The following is a 20241-nucleotide window of genomic DNA, read 5'->3' as shown; positions in this document are numbered from 1 at the left end:
TTTTTTTTAAAACAATTCGTTAAATATAAGAAGAGGTCTTTATTGTGAATGTAAATAAAAATAAAGCATACTTGCAGACTGTGACTACTTGCCTGCATTTCTCAATATTTCTCTTCATAACTATGCGATTGTATACGTTTAACGCGCGTACGGTCTCGCACAATGGGCGATTTGTATAGGGTCACTGGAAAATCCTCAAGGTTGTCCCTGTCCCCCCTAGAAATTTAGTGTCTTCTACGCCCATGGTTCACACCCTCTCACACATCATCAGACCCCCGCAAGTGTATGTCATTGTTTATTCCCACTCCTGCATCCCCGCATCCTCAGAGCACCACCAATGTATGAAGCTGAATGTTCCCCTGCCCAGAGAGCCCACATCCCAAGAGAGCCATATTTTACTAATCCTGGCTGCAGTTGTCTATGAGGTGATTGTGTCTTTTTACAGAATGCAGAGCCCACGATTTGATCAGGATGACTCGTGCCAACACTATCATGGTGTCAGAGTAAGCAGGTAGTTATAGCCGCAGTAACAGGCAGAATAGCTGATGCAGGTTTGCCATCTCATTTGCCAATTACATTACCTTATATGGGAAGCAGGTCATCCTACCAGCTTGCGTGGGGTATGTGAAGCAGTCTGGAGGATGAAGATATACAACTCTATAAATACATCTGGGATATGATGAAAATGCGATCCTGAGCAGGTGCCATCTGATAGTTTGCCTACTTTAAGATCTTTTTAAATATTTTTAATGTCTTACAAACTAGCTTACATATTTCTTTCTGCTTCTACACTACATTGCGTGGTACAACGGATTAATGCCTAAAGTGATTTAAGTAATACATCTGATATTGGAGGAGGATGTAGACAGTGACTGTGTTAGCTGTGATTTATTTTTTAAGACCTGGTTTATATATACCTTTTCATCGAAGGCGAGTCCACGTGCTTCTATTAGTGTGCAAACTATTGAAACAGAACACCTTTGTTGGCATGACTGCTGATTCCTTAGCAATAATACATGAATCCTACTGCATCTTGAGAACTTTCTTTAACAGAAATAGTATGTGGTACTTTTTTTTTTTTTTTAAGTTTTCAAAAACCTTTATTAAAGGCATGCACTTTTGAACACGGCATGATGCCTACAACCACTTACAGGCCGGCAGCGTAAGAATCAAACCAAGGAAAGCATTGTTGTCAGCATAGAAATACACAGCAAGCCGCCCACAACCACTCCGGGCCGGCCGCGTCAACTTAAGCAGTTATTTTTATTTTTTTCTTATTGTATATATTCTTTTTTCCTTTGAAATATCGTTATTGCGGTTTTTGCAGACCACTGCATAGGATAAGACAGTATTATGGTACAGAAAGCTTCTGAGCAGTAGGTCTTTCAATCCCCATACAGCAACAGGTAGTCTAAGTTGAGTTGCAGTGGTGGCTTACATTAAACCAGCAAGTAATGCAACCATTGGCTGTCTCAACCACACAAACAGTGTGACTAATACCCCGCCCACCCTCCCAGTACCATCCCCCCCCTACCGGGCCCTTCCACTCAAAGGATCCTCTAACACTATTTCAAAAAGGGGTGACCTCCCGTTCCTCCTCCCGCCTGGGTGATACGGTCCTCCCGTGGCTAACTGAAGAGGATATCGTCTGGGTAGAATCCAGGGCGCTACTCCCAATCTCCTGGATCATTAACCCCCATGCCAGTAATACCTCCGGGAGTTTGGCATCCCTCCTTGTGCTTCGTATGTGTCCCTCCTCTGCCAATGCCCATTCCCTCAGGTCTGCTTTCCAGCTCCCTACCAATGGCCTAGCCTTAGTATATGGTACTTATGAATGTAACATAGGTAAAAGTATGTATTTTTTTAAACATGTAAACTAAGAATCTAGTGCTAGATGTACTATTAATTGGTCCAGACTTGCCAACTGGTAAAACTTTTTCACTGTGTGAGGGGGGGAGAGGGGCCTCAAAGGAGGTGGGGCTTGGTGCTGATTACAGCCTGCAACACTTTTAATTCACAGGTTCAAATCGCTCCTCCTCCGAACCTATTACAAGTCTGCCTCGCAAAAACCAAAAACAAAGCTTATGAGGTTGCCGCCGATGTTCGGAGGAGGTTTCAAACCAGGTAAAGGACATCTACTGAGCAGAACCTCTAAATAATTAGCTGGAAACATGCTCTCTGCGGGGGCTTCCAGGTAGCTATGCGCACTCATTTTGAGAATGGCTCCCTACCAAGTGACTGTGTGATGCGAGCCAATATCGTGTGTATGAAAGTGCCCCTTTTTTACATACTCACCCCCACTTTTTTCCTGGTAAATTATGTGATTTTGACTAAACGTGCACTGGGTTCCTGCTAACCAGGTCCCCAGTGACAGAGCTCTTTCTCAAAACTGTACAGTTTTTCTCCAATTGGCAAAACCTTTAGCACCCTCTGTAAGTCCCAAGTAAATGGTATCCAGATACCTAGGGCCTGAGGTACTAAAGAGGATCCCTAAGGGCTGCAGCACAAATTGTGCTACCCAAAGGGACCACCTCACCAGGCACATGCAAGACTGCCATTGCAGGCTGCGTGTCTTGATCCAGACAAAACTGAAAGCACGTCACACATCCCTGTGTGCCATGTCCCTAACACTGCATGCAATATTTGGAAGTCACCCCAAGAGCAGGCCCAACAGCCCTAGGGCAGGGTGCTGAATATTATATGTGAAGACATACCTGCATGAGCAGATATACCTCTGTTCTGGTGAGTTCTATTACTACCAGTACAAGTGACAATGGAAGCCATCTTAAGACGTGTTGGACACTGGTGAAAACGAGTTCCCCAGCTACATGATGCTTCACTGAAAAAAGGGATGTTTGGTATCAAACATCTCGTATTGGTAAACCCACACTTACGCCAGTGTTGGATTTACAGTACGTGCACCCAGAGGACACCTTAGAGGTGACCCCTAAAAACCTACCAGCCTCTGGTGTACTTGCGGACTGGTTTCTGACAGCCTGCACCCGAGACACTGTTCTGACCTCCTAGTGTGAGAGCCTCTGCTCTTTGGAGACCCAGAACAACAACAAAAACACGGGTCCAGAAAGAGACAGTCAAAAAAGAATGTGAGCCACGGTACCCAACTAATGAAAGTCAAGTGGGAGTATCCCTTTTAAAGGACAACTTCCCTCACACACCGAAGGTGTCATGCTTCATCATAGGGGTGCCTCCTCGTTTCGTGACCTAGTCACGGCACGGGCTACAACCTCCTCTCTACGATGAGGGAGCTCAAGGATGTTTTATTTTGTGGCACATGGGTTGTCCTAAAAACCCTATGTGAGTGTGGGGTGTGTGTAGAAATAGTGCAGTGCTGAATAAGTGAGTGAATCTAAAACTACCTACAGGTAGAGCGATAGACTTTATTAAGCTCCCCTGTGATAGGATTAAAAAGCTGTAAATGAGCCTATCAAAACTATTGAGGCTTCATTAGCTATATCTCAGTTTTAGATTTATTCCAACAGGTAATAGGTTCAGTCCCCTTGAGGGAGTAGACTGGCTGAAGGGTCACAACCCAACCACTGAAGAGGGAATAGCCCCACTAACAACTGATTTAGAGAGACAGGGCAGCCCTTTTGTGACAGATTCGGAGTTTGAAGACGGATGGGCCAGAGGGAGCATGAGCGGCTCCCGAAGCCTAGACTGCCTCCTCTCCGGGTCTGGCTACTGTGAAAACTCTGACCAAATAGTGGATCTAGAGCCAAAGTTCCCGAATGTCATTAGATTAGCAAACGTTCTCCCGAATCAGTTGGGACTTGTGCCCCAAAATGGGAATTCATCTCACACTGAGGTAACAAGGGTTTTGTCCTGGAACATTGCAGGTTTGAAGAGCAAATTAGACGATCCCGAATGGGGAATCTTTATTGAACAGAAGCAGAAGACTGAAGAAAGCACATGACTTTGTCAGCAGCCCTGCTGCCCTGTCTGCCATTCTCTGTCGAACCTGTGCCAAAGACTACTGGAGCTGCAGCTGTGTGCCTCCAAAACCTGGGAGGACTGCCTGTCTTCAATAAAGACCAAGACCTCCCAAAGAACAGTGACCTGTTCCCTGCATCCTGTAGAAACTCTAAAAGAAAAGACTGTGAGGCCTCCGGAACCACCTAAACCCGACAGCTAAAGCCACCACTGCACCGTTGCCTCCGGTCAGAGTTGTAGTGGACCACCAGTCAACAAGGTCACCCAGCCCTCTAGAGCTCGAGTCCATTGTGGTTTCACGCCTCCTGAACTCCCCAACGTAGCCTGCATCTGCTGCATGCAGGCCCCCTCGACCGCAACTATTCCGATAAGGAAAAACCCAACACTTAAGGCGCCTCTGCATCTGTCGCCCCTGGGCCTTGGAGAAGAGGACCAAATGTGTCTCCCCGTCTCTGAGTATCACAAAGCCTGAGCCCACTTGCTGGTTCTATCTTGGACCTTGCCCACCACTCTCCTTAACTCCTGGAGACCGGCCTTGTAAGTCGCTGTACTATACCTGTTAGCAGAACATGTTATTCCTTCCATAGGATAACATAGCAGAACTCAAAAATTGCAGAGTGTCCACTTTTTAAAGTGAAAAGAATTGATATTAAAAAACTTACTCACCTGAACAATTTTTCTCTGATTCCTAAACATATATAAAGATACTTGTTATTTTTAGGTCTCGCGACCTATCAATGCGCATGCGCATTGAGCGGAGCGAGAATTCAAGTGCTCAAAATACTCGTCAAACCAAGGGTTTTTTGGTGCGGTTTTCTTCGAGTTCACGTGAATCACGTGACCAAACAAGCATGCGCATCAGCCTCCCTCCCTTCCTCCTAATTGCATTTTTTCACGGCCGCCACCACATCAAAGGGCTTCTCCCAGCGTGCGCTCTGCGGCTTCTCCTCCCCTAATTATTCATGGCTGGCCGGCCGTACTTTCAGTCTCCCGGCCGCTCATCTTCTCGCTTGCTCCCTTTACTAACAAGCATTTACTAACAAAGCCTTGAAAGTCTGCTTTAACAGTGTGCGCATCAAATACGGCTTTATTTGTGGTTTTTTACTAACAAAGTCTTGAAAGTTTGCTTTAACAGCGTGCGCATCAAATACTCATCTTCTCGCTTGCTCCCTTTACTAACAAGCATTTACTAACAAAGTCTTGAAAGTCTGCTTTAACAGCGTGCGCATCAAATACGGCTTTATTTGTGTTTTTTTTACTAACAAAGTCTTGAAAGTTTGCTTTAACAGCGTGCGCATCAAATACGGCTTTATTTGTGTTTTCTTTTACCAAGTGTCAAGAGACAAGAAATAAAAGTCTTGAAAGTCTGCTTTAACAGCGTGCGCATCAAATACGGCTTTATTTGTGTTTTCTTTTACCAAGTGTCAAGAGACAAAATAAAAAGTGGCGTCTTTCTGGTGCCATAGCTTGAGTAAGCAACGTGTGCACGGAGCAATGCCATTTCAGAAATGGAAGTGTGCTTTAAGGGAGTGTGCTTCAAATACAGCTTTAGTTCATTTTTTTTTTTTTACTAGGTTTCAGAGCAGCATCCCCAATTTGTCAAACGCAGTCTACTCGCTCATAGGCAATGTCCACTAATTCTCTCAATTCTCTTTTCGTGGGTCACACACAATTGTTCCCTGCGCTTGCTTTTTGCCATGCGTACTTTTAACACTCCCCCCTCCCAACACATCTTAATACAGTCCGCAATCAGTGCATACTGCACACACTCAGTGCACACAGATATAACTCACAGTGCACACAGCACTCACTCAGTGCACACAGCTCTCACTCACCCTGCACACAGGCCTCACTCACACTGCAAACAGGCGTTACTCAGTGCAAGCAGCCCTCACTCAGTGCACACAGCCCTCACTCACAGTGCACACAGCACTCACTCACAATCCACACAGGCCTCACTCAGTGCACTCAGCCTTCTATCACACTGCATACAGTCCGCACTCAGTGCATACTGTACACACTCATTGCATACTGCACACACTTAGTGCACACTGCCCTAACTCACAGTGCACACAGCACTCACTCAGTGCACACAGCACGCACTCACTGCACACAGCACTCACTCACTGCACACAGCACTCACTCGCACTGCACACAGGGATCACTCACACTGCTAACAGGCGTTACTCAGTGCAAGCAGCCCCCAATCAGTGCACACAGCACTCACTCACACTGCACACAGGCCTCACTCACACTGCACACACCGATAAGGCTGCAAGGAGAGGTTGTTACCGAAAGTATAATAAAACAAGCATTTGCAATGCAATAGGTCTCGCATTTGCGAGAGTTGGAGCTATTGGCATTGTACATGACACTGCCTTTTATTCATTTGTTTTGAAAACCTTGATAAACACACACTTTGTACGTATAGTCCTTGCTTACGAGAAGCAAAGCTTGCAGTAAAGGAGACTACCAGCCTTGCTACTTATAAGCAAGGACTACAAGTACAAAGTGCTTGTTTAGGCACAGCTTGCAGGTTTTCAAACACATAAATAAAAGGCATTGTCATTTATAATGCCAATAGCTCAAACTCTCGCAAATGCGAGACCTATTGCATTGCAAATGCTTGTTATTAATTAGTGTGGATGTCCTTCTTAAGTTGTGTGTGTCATTTATTAATCACTGTATGTATTTGCAAATGTCTTGCACTCCTCTTTTTCAATCCTAAGATGCTCGACCACACTACCCCATAACAGAGCACTTTGGGATTGCATAGCCAGCCCCTGTTTACTTATAAGGGAACCCCTGGACTCTACACAGTATATCAGATTTTTGACATACCACATAAAGATCCAGCTTCCCACATCATGTGACACACCGTGACACCATGGGAGTCGGAAGGTGTGTTAGTTGCAAAACAATGGTCACAATGTACAAGCAGGAAAAAGAATTTCAAGAACTGACCTATGTACTAATAGGTCAGTTCTTAAAATTCTGAATCATATTGCATTTAAATCTGAGCTACTTTATGAATATTAATAAGGTAGGTCGCAAATTACAGCTCACTGCAATTGGAGGCCATCACAGGGCTGGTGGCCTACTGGGGTCTGCTGATTGCTTTTTAATAAGGCAACCATTTGTTTTTAAAAATGCAGGCCATGTTCATTAAAGGAAACAGGTTGCATTTTGACAGAAAAGTTCACCTTTTTTTTGGTTCTTTGAGATTTGGCAGTAGTTCCCCGGACCACTGCCTCCACTCTTCAAGAACTTTTTTTTTTTAATTTCAAAATATTTTATTGAAAAAGGTATAATACAATACAGTACAATAACTATTCGGGCACTTACAGACGGTAAAAGGGGTACACATTGTATACAATGACATTTGGTTTGCTTGCTGTACTTCATCGCCGGCGGGTCTGTTGGCCCCTGGCGGTCTCGCGGCGAGTATGAAAGAGAGAAGGAAGAAGAAGAAGAAAGAAGAAGGTGGGGGGGTGCTTCAGGTCGGATCTTTAGCGTGGCTCCCGGCCCCTTACAGAAACCAAATCTGTATCCATTCGAAATCACGTTTTAGAGATCGGAAAAACATTCCTGTCTCCTTAAACAGGATTGGTCCGTCTGAAAAAGCATTTTAACAGTCACAAACATCGAATGAGAGCATTTCCAACTCTATAAATGCCTAGTGCACATGCTCCCTAGATTGGATTTATAAAGTGCACTATTTATTTGCATTTACTAGTTGTCTATTGGTCTCAATTGAGATTATTCATACTTTGACCATGCCTGCAGCAGCCACCTGTGTGACCCTATGAAAAAGATTATAGAGGGGGTAAAACGAACACAGATAAGGGGGTACTAGTCTTCTAGGAGGTGCACTCAGGACTTCTGATGGTCGACTGTAGACATCTACCACCCAGAGCTTCCACAGCACTAGAACCAGGAGCTTGTCACTCCAACAAACATGTACAAGATTTCACATGAGGCCTGTACACTTTTTATGGCACAGAACAGACTGAAGTAGACACAAACTCCATGCAATCTGTGATTGGAGGCGCACCGTAGAAAGTAAATGATATAGGAGAGCTGATTGGCTAGCCCTCATCCTGACAACTGGTGATGACTTCAACCACTAATTGATCAAACAAGGACAGAACTAAACATTGGTGCAGTTGGGAAGGACTGTGATACAGACATACAGTTTTGTCTGGCTGCCATCTTTCTATCAGACGTGGGGGGCCTCAACAATGAAGTACCGCTGGACTTCCTTGCAAGGACATAGCAATATTTCCTATGGAACGAAGATGCCGGACTGTGCATTACAGAGTAGAGTCTGCCTGTCAGTTCGTTCCAAAGGTACAGCTGCCTGTCAGGACCTGTGGTAGTCGATGTGATGTCTGCACCACTCTAGGACACGAGGTAATCTAGCAACACTACGTGCACCACCTGAGGCCCAAGAAAGAGTAATTGCCTTACAGCATCTGTTGGTGAACCTGCTTCATCCCTGACCCCAACCAAGCTGCAGAGAAAGCGATTTGTGCCTTTTCATTATCTGAAAACATCTTGAGGATTACAATAGTTTCAACACCTGCCCTGGTGAGCTTGAGAGGTAGCGGATAGAAGTTGTCTGGAGTCCAGAACTCTTGACCACATCTAATTATATCAAGAGGTCCTGGAGATGATCTGCACTTGACACCTAAGTCCTGCTTCTTTAACTTTGTGCTGGAGTCTGAGGCATGCCCTTGGATCTGAGGGCACCACAGGCACTGTAACATTTCAATGTGATCATTGTTTTCTTATACGTAAGACTTTGAAGTATTCCACACGTGGTAATTCTGGTGTGCGTGCACCAGAATCAGTTATACTCCCCCACACAACGACCAGAGAGGGGGTTACTGGACATATGTGAAATGCACTCATGCACCCCTTTAAGTGTGTTTTGAGATTGCCATGGATTGGGTGGCTTACAGAGATTTTAGTAAGTTTGTGGGCATCACTTAGGGCTTCGTGGAAAAGACACCAAAAGCTCATAAGACATTTAGCGGATGAATATAATACCTTGAAAGGACACTTTGAACAGTAGCACTTTCCTGAGAGTTCAGACACATTTACCTTTTGAAGTGCAGTAACCGTAGCTCATGGTTGCGTGAAGTGAAACAAGTGAAGACCTGAGGTTCTTCTCTGCTCTATTAGCTGTTAGATCTGCCTGATCACCTCCATTGTCTAGCAATGGCCATAGGGCCCTATCGTAAAGCCTTTCAACAGCACTAGTGCTCAAGCCCCAATAACATTTGGTGGTCTATCTGGGATCAGGACAACTGTAGTGAACGGCTCCGCTTGTAAGACTTGGAGCCCCGGAACCTCTGACTGCCCTATGGCCACAGGAACCAGGTCTCGCAATCACTGTCCAGCAGGGATCTGCGTTACGTCCCTGGACTGATGTAAGGCTGGCAGTCTTCTTGTTCCAGAGGAAGGATGGATCCACCCCTCCTGAATCCACTGTGGTTGTAATGGCTGATCCATTGACGTGCTGTTTGATTGCAAGTCCCATCCCCTCTTTATTTGTTTTAGACACTTACAGCTAGGATGTGGAAAACGTGACTGTCACGCACACGTGGCAGAATAGCTGAATGACTGTATAAGTCCAGTGAGGGGTGCATGGCCTACAGAGTTCCCAGAAGGTTATCTGAATCTGGTTCAAGGCCAACTCTCGGATGGGATAGTTCATATGCAGTTGAAACCCACCTACCATATAGGGATTACAGGCACCATGACGACTGAGACCAGAAACAAATCCAGTTCTAGTTATTAATTGTCTACAAAAAGGGTTGAAGGTAAAGATGTTCTGGAACCAGAGTGGGCGTGAACAGTGGGGGGGATCTCTGGTGCTCCGCAGTGTGAGAGGCCATGATACTCAATTCCTGAGCACCAACACAGGGTCCTGACTCTTTCCCAGCAAGGTTGAGTCAATACAATATGAACAACAAAACCAATGCCAATGCTGGACTGCAATCACTAGTCTTTATATCAAGTAGTGGTACGAATAAAGCATACCACACTGTTTATTACTTACGTCAGTAATTTATTTTGATCAATTTGAGTCTCTAGTTGAGTTATTTTCATTCTATTTCGCAAGACAGTTTTTTTGTGCATATATACATTATATACAGAAAATACAAAACACGATAATTTTTACAGTTACATGAAATTTTTACAAATTTACACTATAACAACACATATACATATCACTTTCGCTCTTCAAGCATACGTCTTTCAAACCCAAACAAGAAACTTTAAAGTCATTTGAAAATGGTCCCTATGTCACTGTCTTGTTAAATCATATACAGTCATGAATGATGTTTGTCTAGTCGTTTGAATTTGAATATTGGGAGAAACAAATCCGTCAAGGTTTGAATCCTATCCTATCTAGACAGCTATTTTTTAAAACACCATAATCAGTGACAGAGAGACCTAAGTGGTTGACGCGTTTCGAATCCCTTATTATGGGATTCTCCTCAGGACCGAAAGTTTCTTAAAAATCCTGCAAAGTCAGAGTTTCAAAAATGGAGGTGTAGACAAAGTCTGGGCATCATGTTATCCGTGATGGAAGAATCCGTTTTTGAAAAGTGTTCGCCCCAGCCTGGGGGTCGATACGAGTCGCGTTACCAATCTACACAGAGGGATTTACTTAGTGAATTCTCGTTAAGATTCATGAGAGACGGCGTCTCGGCTCATTGTGCTCCGAATGAGCACAATACACCTCCTTTTCTTCCATGAATACCCCTCCTTTGATGACCCCTTCCTCTGAGCCTGATTGTCTGCACGGACCGCTGGTCATCCCTCAGCCTGAGGATACAGTTTATTGCCCACTACTGTATGCACTCGCCCCTCTTCAAAGGGAGCTACTATTGATCATGACCTCCCCACCCCCTGAGATTCGATCAGGCGCACACATTCCAAAGGAATCAGCAGAACACTCAGCTGCGTGACAGCCCCCTCCTATTGTATGAAGGGTAAGGGCCCCTACTGTAGCCACGTGTTGGAATATCTTCATACTTCACAATGTCTTGATTGTAATGAAGGATGTTTGTGTGCCATAAACATGTGTATAAAAGACGAAGCCTCAGAGAAACTTGTTAGAGCACCTCCTGAAGACACTATGAGAGTGTCCGAAATGACAGGCTCTCCTCATGAGAAATAAAACTCTGTTCTTGTTTTCCTGCTCCCAGTGCCCGTCTCTTTATTTGGTAATTGTTCAAGATGGGAACTAAGAGGCGTCTTGCGCCAGCAGCCTGGGCATCAGGAGCGTTATGGGCTGCCTTTTCCACAATTGGCGCCCAACGCGGGGCCCATCAGCGACATAAGGTCCGGTAAGAGAGGTCCAGACGATGGGGTGAACATCTAAATGATTGGAGTATACCTGCCTTGAGAGGGCCCTCGTCCGGCTGCCGATTGAATGAACTTCACCGATTCCGAACGGACCTCTCTCAAGTGACCTATTGTCCTGACTGGAATCCCACAGGAATGCTGCGGTAAAAACATGGAGAAAGAGAACGATCGGGCGCTGGAGAAAGGAAGGCGAAGAATTGCCCACACGGTCCGGTCCGGGTAAGGTTAAGTAGGACGTCTTTACGTCTAATTGGTAGGATGGCTTTATCCATCTGATTGATTGATTGATTATTGATATTGGAAACGGTATTTAGATACTGGTATTGTTCATTGATTGGTTCATTTAGCCTTGGGTGCTACTTGAAGTATTGGTTCTCTTGGAGACATTCTCTGTTTGCAAACAGCGACAGATAGGAACGTCTCTCTCTCTTTGCAAATAGTGAAGGATAGGTAAAGCGGACTTTTGTCCCCCATTGTAATCCGTCATACCTATTTTTCTCCCCCATTGATTGATTGTTTGATCGAACATTGAATTGTTCGAAGTTGGTTCTCTTAAGGATCTTCTCTGCCTACAAACGGGGAAGAATAGGAATATTCTCTCTCCCTTTGCAGATAGTGAAGGGTAGGTAACGCAGGCTTTTGCCCCCGTTGTAACCCGTCGTGCCTATTTCGGTCCTCATTGATTGATTGGTTGTCCGAACATTGACTGTTTGGAATTTGTTCTTTTTGGAGGTATTCTCTGTTTGCAAATAACATAGAAAAGAAATACTCTGTCTAGTCTTTGCAAGTAGTGAAGGGTGGGTAATGCGGACCTTTGTCCCCCGTTGTAATCTGTCATGCCTATCTACTCCCCACTGATTGATAAACCAGTTCCACCCGGACCATTTACTAGAGGTAGGTCATCTGGCCCGACCAGAGAGCACCCCTAGTGAAAAGGACATATGCAATAATAACGAAGTGATCACTGTATCCTGTTAACAGAAACTTTAGCATGAAACAAACTAGAAAGAAATCAGTAGGCCACTGATGAAATTTTTATTAAATAACGAATAAGGAAACGATAACAATACTTAATGATAAAACATATGATTGTCCTAGAAACAAGAAACGTTAGAAATAAGCCCGTAATAAGAAACATGAAAATGATAAGAGAAGCCAAGCTTGACATTGCGACGGCCACGAGGCAACGAGGCTTCATCGCCCCTCACTGCTCCAAACATGTCTGTCCCACCGCCTGCCACGCCCCAATAACGGCAACCTGGGAAAGATACAAGTCAGCAGACATCCGCCCCCATTCTGGAAACTCCCAAAGTGCAACAGGTTTGCAGCTACGCCCAGCCGGAAGACGAGATCTACAACACATGTAGGGCGGGTCCTGCTGCCAGCCGTCGGCCGGAGGTCATCACATGAGGTGGGCCTGAGGAGAGGCCGGGGCCGACGGGATCCGGCCGCGGTGCCGTCTGCGACAACACTGGAGAGTTGGAGGGGGGAATGTCCATGCCCCCGACCCCCCCCTCTCTTAGACAGCCTGGGCCGGCTTCCATAAGAGGCCTGGGGGTGGAGAGGCCACTACGCGAATAGCCCGAAGGCGGCACCACGCGCCAAGGTCTGTTCCCGGGATGAACCGCGGGACCCGTTCCTGGGGCCGTGGCGAAGAGCGTCCGGCCGCCATCAACCGGAGGCCCGGCCCGAAACGTACTGGGCGCCCCTTCTTCAATAATGGCTACGACAACCTGGGGGGGGATGTCTTGCCTATGCCTCCGACCCCCCCTCTCTCATCGCCTGGTCCGGCCATCATGTATATTAGCGCCGAGGAAAACGGCGTGGGGTGCGCTGGGAGGGAGAGACGGCGCGAACGGGCCTCTCCCACCTCCCCAGGTGGAGGCCCCCAGCAGCAACCCCAACGCTCCACTCATCCGACATGGGTTCGCCCACTCGTAAAATGGCGGACGATCCTGCTGGAGCGGGCCCGGGGTGAAGAGATGGCCCGGCTGCTTGTTGATTAAGAAACGAGTCCCACCATCATAAAAGTTCTCCTCGACCTTGAAGATTCTATAGGAGCCGCGGGAGTCCCCGACCCCCTCAGACACCCCCGATGGGGAATGACTGCCATGATTGCCCACGGAACGATGAAACGATGAAAATGTAGCCGCGAGACGTCGGCGCTCCCATCCTAGCGCCAGCCCCAGTTTGAATGACTAGAATGACTAGAATCCTGCAGACTACAGTTCGGATCAGTTCCGGTGAAAACCCAGTATGACCCGGTAGGAAAAATTGTTGCCTCCCCTCCCCTTTTGACTGATGGTTCAGACCACCGATCCTTTCTTTTGCCCTTTAACGGAACTTTTGGACTACCGAAAGAGACTCTGGGCCAACCACGAGTTAGCGGAGATTTAGACTATGCCTGGATCTGCCTGACTGCACCCAAAATGGCGCCGATGCAAATGAAACTTTCAACTCCTTGTTGTACCCCGATTGTTCAGCCCTGGTGTCATGAGATATGTATGCAGTTTTTTAAAAAAACCAAAAAAAAACACATGGATTGATATAGGACGTGTACTGATTATATGTTCGGACAGTAAATTGATATGGGATGTGTACTGTCAATTCGGACAATGAATTGATATGGGATGGGTACTGGTTATATGTTCGGACAATGAATTGATATAGGATGGGTACTGATTATGTGTTCAGACAGTGAATTGACATCAGATGGGTACTGATTGAACATTCGGACAATGAATTGTTGTTAAGTTTTGGCGCCTCATGACATCTACAGTTCCAGCCTGCTCCGTGGCCGGCCCACGGGGTTGTAGGCCCGTATTTGTGCACCGACATTCTTATTAAAGATTTTTGGAAAAAAGCAAACGTAGTTGTCAGGCGTAGATTGATAAGTTTCGAATAAATGATCACTATTTCCGATATAACTAAAATACAGGTGAAATGACTTAGCTCGATTAGTTAAGGGTTAAAAGGTATAATACATGGAGATATTGCAGATATGAAGGGTCCAAGTTTTAGTTGTGTATTTTTCCCTTTTTGTACAGCCAAAAGCAACCGCTAAAGATCCTGGTATTTAGCCTATACTTTATATCCTACCTGTATAAGAAAAGTCACACTTTCGGTCCACCTGGGCTTGAACGCCCAGTTGGCAGGGACTGCATCCCGTGGAGATAGGCCGAGTATGCAGTAAGTAAAAGCCTTTCTGGGTTTATGCGCGCTAATGTGTCTATCAATGTAGCCCCTGCCCCCTTCTTTTTCCCTCTCTCTGCAGGTCACATCGGAATGTCGATTAATGTACGAAAATGGTGATCTAGCGGACGAAGAGACGGGAAAGAGGGTTTGATTATGGTACCTAACCGCGACAAGCAAACCATGACTATTTTTTCTCCCTGAACTTAGCGCTTGGGAGGACAGCCTGACGCGGAAACTACAAAATATGACTTCGCTTGGTACCCCGAATAATGCAACCAAAAATGACGTACAATAATGAATACCTTCCTACGTTTAACTAAATAGGGAAAGTCTAAGGAATATTCCGAGGTAAGGTTTACACAAGTATCCTCCGCCGGGAGGACTAGGAATATTGCCAATATTTAAAAACCTACTACCTCCTTTTTCGCATCCTCATAGACATGTAACTCAAAGCTGCCCCATTGTTCTCCAACTGACACCAACTGTTGTCTCAGCCTGGAAACACATTTGCTAAAATGACTCGAAAATACCACCGTGAGCATTAGCCCGACCAGGTTAGTTCATGACCAATTGGCAGAGGTGTAAGTGTGTGCAACCACAACCTCCAGTGAGGGCAGCCGATGATAAAAAGAAAAAAAAAAAAAAAAAGGTAAAAAGAGCTTAGGATGCTAAGGATGCACAGCATACAGGAAAAGATAATTTTGGCCAATAACTGTTCTATGTTTTGTCTTGGATTTTTGTATATAATACATGTACTGTCTCCCCCGTCTGAGTTTGTGTACGTGATGTATAGATCTACGTCATCCCTCTGCCTGTGTTTCCGTATTGCTTAACCCCCGCTGTTCTGTGTTGTGTGCGCACTGAATGGACCATTATTGTACACACTCTCTCTCTCTCTCTCTCTCTCTCTCTCTCTCTCTCTCTCTCTCTCTCTCTCCACGTCATACGTGTACCAAATGGTTCGTTTAGAGTGCGGGCGACTCTCTCTCTCTCTCTGAGGGTCCCCCTGTTCCCCCCTCCCTTGTGCAAGAACGTTGTGTCCCGCCGGCACAAACCTAATTGGGCCTCTTCGAACACAAAGGTGTTCGGTAAAATTGACAAGAACTAAAACGATTGTAAGTTGCCATATTACTACCTCTCCTTTCTGCAAAACGATAGAACCCGAGTTGGTAATAAAAGAAAGGACAGGTGAGACGACTGATGTCCCCTAATTTGGCCTTCTACAGGGGGACTATAACGTCAATGGTCTTCTGTTTTTCAGTTCGTTAGAAATGCGATCCCCAATGCCCAGATTGTCCCACCCCTCTGCACTTAAGTGCGGATGTCCAAAGCGTCCTCGCTTCTCCCGATTGACCCCAGCTCCATATCAGCTATCCCCGAAGCACAATTAATAACATTGATTAACCGTCACTCCCCAAGAAAAGCATGTTTGGTCTTTCCCCCCCCCCCCCCCCCCCACATGACGATAACACCTCCTGCTTGCGAGAGTTAGCCGACCCCGAAGGGAGATGTAAGATCGTTAGTACTTGGGTTAAGGACTCGATTTTGAGTTTGATAGAATACACTGTCGATGGGAATCCGACTTCTCTCCGCGTACGTCATGAATGAACGCCAGATAGAAAGTACGAATTCAGTGGAAATATCCTCCTACATACTCCATAAGTGGTGACCTCTGACTGTGACCGATGAACTTATTCCCTACCTACTTAGGATTGGGGACGGAATTGAGATGTATAAATGTCTTCTCCTGCCAGTTTTTCTAAAAACTTGTTTTGTACCCATTCAAAGATACAATCACCGGAGGAGAGGAGCTGGACGTGACGCACAGCCTGGCCACAGATCATGAAGCACATGTGACCACAACCAAAGGTGGAGCCGCAGAGCAACGAGACGCGGGACGAGGCACAACTCTCAAACTCGGCAGATGAAGGAATGAAGGGCTGCCTTGAAGCCCTCGACTTGCTGACCCACTCGTGCCTGAAGTCCCTGTCCCCTTTTGAGTCCGACTGGTGGGCCTGCCTGCTCGTTGTCCTTTGCTCCCTTGGTCCCTTGGTGTGTTCAAAGATCTGGCCCCACTCCGCCCTCTCTTCCCTCGATTATTCAACAAACTCACCCTTTTTCGCATAACTTTTGACTCAGAAAAGAAGAGCAGCACTTAGATAGGATTAGGTTTTGCCACGGAAGAAGAAAGACACGCAGGTGCCCAGCATGAGGCACCCCTAAGAAGATCAGTTAGGAAACAGGACTGTGATCTAACAGCAGAGGACTGATCGCACCCTGCAACGCGTAAGGATGAATCTGAGCTGGACCTATAGCTCCACCGCCGGTGCTCAACAGCGCCAACGAAAGAAGACGGACTACCAGAGCTTACCAGTGATGGCTCGCTGTTAAAAAGACATTGTGAAGAAGACCCCCCTTCCTGAACTTTCTACCCACCCCATGACTAAATTGCTTGTATCGAACTGAATTCCTCCCTCAACCATTTTTTTGTATTGCTTTCAAAAATGTTTCATCGGTCACTCATGTATTTAGTTTGCCAGAAGTCTCATATAGCACTGACAAGAACCGAAGGTATCGGAGGCCTTTTTACTGCATGTTGATGTCACTGGAGAGAAAATAAGAACTTGATTTTATAATGTGTCTGAACATTTTTCCTTGATTGACCCCGACTAAAGTATTATGCCGATCTCTAGACTTGCATGAATAACCCAACAAATGTAAATTCATACGTACCACATTTCGCCAATCGTTGTGACTACATATGGTTATACTCAATCTGCTAGCATTGACAAACGTTATTTCATTGGCCACACATGGCTATATGTACACTCCGTCAGTTAGGGTAAACACAAAAGAACTAGCTTACGTTAAAAAGCGGCGACTGTTGAAAATAGCAATGTATATGCACATAAGCGGCGTTCATTTGTGTTCACTGTACCTCTTGTCGTAAGCAGAACGGATATTGCAAAACACTGACTGTGTTATCCCGCCAGCATAGACCCATGCGCACATATATACAACAGCCATTTTAGGTGCCATGGTCTCCCTGTTCGCGATCGATCATCAGCGCCCTTCCCTGACCCTGAAAGCATCCCCCATGCACCCTGACCGCCCCCGCTCTCACATGCACAAGTCATGAACCCTCCCCTCCCGCATGACTCGTGTCTCTGGGAAAAACACCCCGCGCCTGACCAACACCTCCTTTTCTTCCATGAATACCCCTCCTTTGATGACCCCTTCCTCTGAGCCTGATTGTCTGCACGGACCGCTGGTCATCCCTCAGCCTGAGGATACAGTTTATTGCCCACTACTGTATGCACTCGCCCCTCTTCAAAGGGAGCTACTATTGATCATGACCTCCCCACCCCCTGAGATTCGATCAGGCGCACACATTCCAAAGGAATCAGCAGAACACTCAGCTGCGTGACAGCCCCCTCCTATTGTATGAAGGGTAAGGGCCCCTACTGTAGCCACGTGTTGGAATATCTTCATACTTCACAATGTCTTGATTGTAATGAAGGATGTTTGTGTGCCATAAACATGTGTATAAAAGACGAAGCCTCAGAGAAACTTGTTAGAGCACCTCCTGAAGACACTATGAGAGTGTCCGAAATGACAGGCTCTCCTCATGAGAAATAAAACTCTGTTCTTGTTTTCCTGCTCCCAGCGCCCGTCTCTTTATTTGGTAGTTGTTCAAGATGGGAACTAAGAGGCGTCTTGCGCCAGCAGCCTGGGCATCAGGAGCGTTATGGGCTGACTTTTCCACAGGACCAACAAGACATTAAAGAAAAGATTGCATGTGATTCCCATTTCATGGAGGTTCTTACATTTTTTCAGTGAAATAACATTGGCATGAATGTCTCTGATGCACCACAGCAGCTAAACCTAAATAAATGTTAGCACCATTATTAGAGCCCTCGGAATGACTGGCCACAGAAAACGCTTAAGGCAGCTCAGGATCACATTGTATGTTTTGGTCTAAGGACCCAGGTCCTTGTGTATCATAGCATTTATCCACAACCACAGAATGGGTAAAAACCCTTTAATATGTGGGGGCCCCTTTCCTCCAACAGCAAACTGAGGCCAACCTCGCCCTATTCGTGACTTGTAAGGCAAGATAAAAACTGTCTGCTATAGTGACTTATTAATATCTCTGTCCCATAACAAATACATAAAGTAAAAAGGTCAAATGCACAGTGCTTTGTTAAAAAGCCCACAATCACATGATAATGCTGATGAATTCTATACACTTCGGAAAGGAGAATATGAGACACATAATATACAAGTATTGGCAAAGCCAATAAGTCTGTGATTGTCCTCCAGCCATTTGGCTAAAAAGCAAAAATATCCCTGGTTCTGTGAGTTGATGTTGTGCAAGAGCAGAATGCCGAAACTCACACTGAAGTTAGCCAATGGCTCAGTGGTGTAACAATAGCCCCTGCATGCCTCGCAGTGCGTGCTTGGCCCTATCTGGGACTGTGTACGTGAGCCAGGCTTCCTGGCTGGGCCCATAGCGTGAGGGTCCCTCCATGAACTTTGCAGGCCCCCCTAAAGTTTCGTATTGCCACCGCAATTACTGAATCAGGCTGACCCCTTGCCCATGCTGTATGCTGTAGTGGGCGGATGGGATATGTGAATGACACAAGAACAGACCAGTAAATTAAAAGGGCTAGTTGAAAGTCCAGTATACATATAACTTTAGTAAAATCAAAATGTCTTAGCTAACACTATAACTAATAGGTACCTCTTACCTGGTAGCCCGGAGCAGCCTCTGGAATGGTGAATAGCAATGCGAGCCTGGACCCGCCCCTTATCCACACCTCCAGCAGATGCAACTTGTGCTCCTGTGCAGCCTCTCTAATTAGACCCCGATCACCACCCCCAGCTCTATAGCACACATACCTTGTACTCCTGGGCAGCCTCTCGAATGGGGAGCACCCTGTGCTGCTTGTGATCACGTGACATGCTGCAGACCACACAGATGGTCTCCTGGTCATCTGCACAGAACAGTTTCAGTTTCTCTTCGTGTTTTCGGCAAAGGTTCACCTCCTGGGGGGTCGCACTCGGTACCTGAAGCTGTTTGGCGATTTCAACCATGTTTCCCAGTCTCTTGTTCGGTCGGAGTCGCTTTCTTTGAGAAGTTTTCCTGCACTCAGGACAGGGGAAGTCTGTCTGTAGCCCCTCCCAGCACCGAGTGATACAGGACTGACAGAAGGCATGTCCACACTCCACAGACACCGGGTCTGTGAAATATTCCAGGCATATGGAGCACGTGGCCTCCTCCTTCAGGCTCCGGAGCTGGTTGGACGCAGCCATATTCCTGCTGATATACACGAGGTTAAGTTTCGTTTCTCCCGGTTTGTGAAGTGGGAGGGCCTGTCTTTACTTCCTTATACATCCTCCTTGAGAATTCCGTTTTCATTGGTTATCGTTCATGCAGATATGTCGATGCTGGGAGTTTCTGCACCAGAGTAGGGAGTGAATGCGTCTGAGCTGGGAGTGTCCTCAGATGATGTGCTGTGTCTGCAGATGAGCAAATAATGTTTGGGTCTGTACTGGGGGTCTGCCTCTGGGAGTGTCCGAGTCTCTGCTGTGCTGCATCTAGAGGTGGGAGTCGTTGCTACAGAACAAGCAGTGTCAACGTCTAGGCTGTTTTCTGAACCGCATTTCATACGCTGGGATTGGATGGCCAAAGCAAAATTACGAGTTCCA

At 46.2% G+C, this 20241-nt stretch overlaps 1 protein-coding gene across 1 annotated transcript in view; it reads right to left on the bottom strand.

Moving 5' to 3' along the window:
* LOC144756146 (E3 ubiquitin-protein ligase TRIM39-like) overlaps window positions 1-19846 on the bottom strand; it is a 225563-nt gene extending 205717 nt beyond the window's left edge. Inside the window, exon 1 of the mRNA XM_078645721.1 lies at window positions 19432-19846. Coding sequence (XP_078501847.1) covers window positions 19432-19845 — 414 coding nt within the window. The 5' untranslated portion in view covers window position 19846. The remainder of the gene's footprint in view (window positions 1-19431) is intronic.
* Window positions 19847-20241: the final 395 nt, after the last annotated feature.

Source organism: Lissotriton helveticus, chromosome 5_1 (assembly GCF_964261635.1).
Source record: "Lissotriton helveticus chromosome 5_1, aLisHel1.1, whole genome shotgun sequence".
Classification (NCBI taxonomy): domain Eukaryota; kingdom Metazoa; phylum Chordata; class Amphibia; order Caudata; family Salamandridae; genus Lissotriton; species Lissotriton helveticus.
This window is presented reverse-complemented; position numbering and strand designations above follow the sequence as displayed.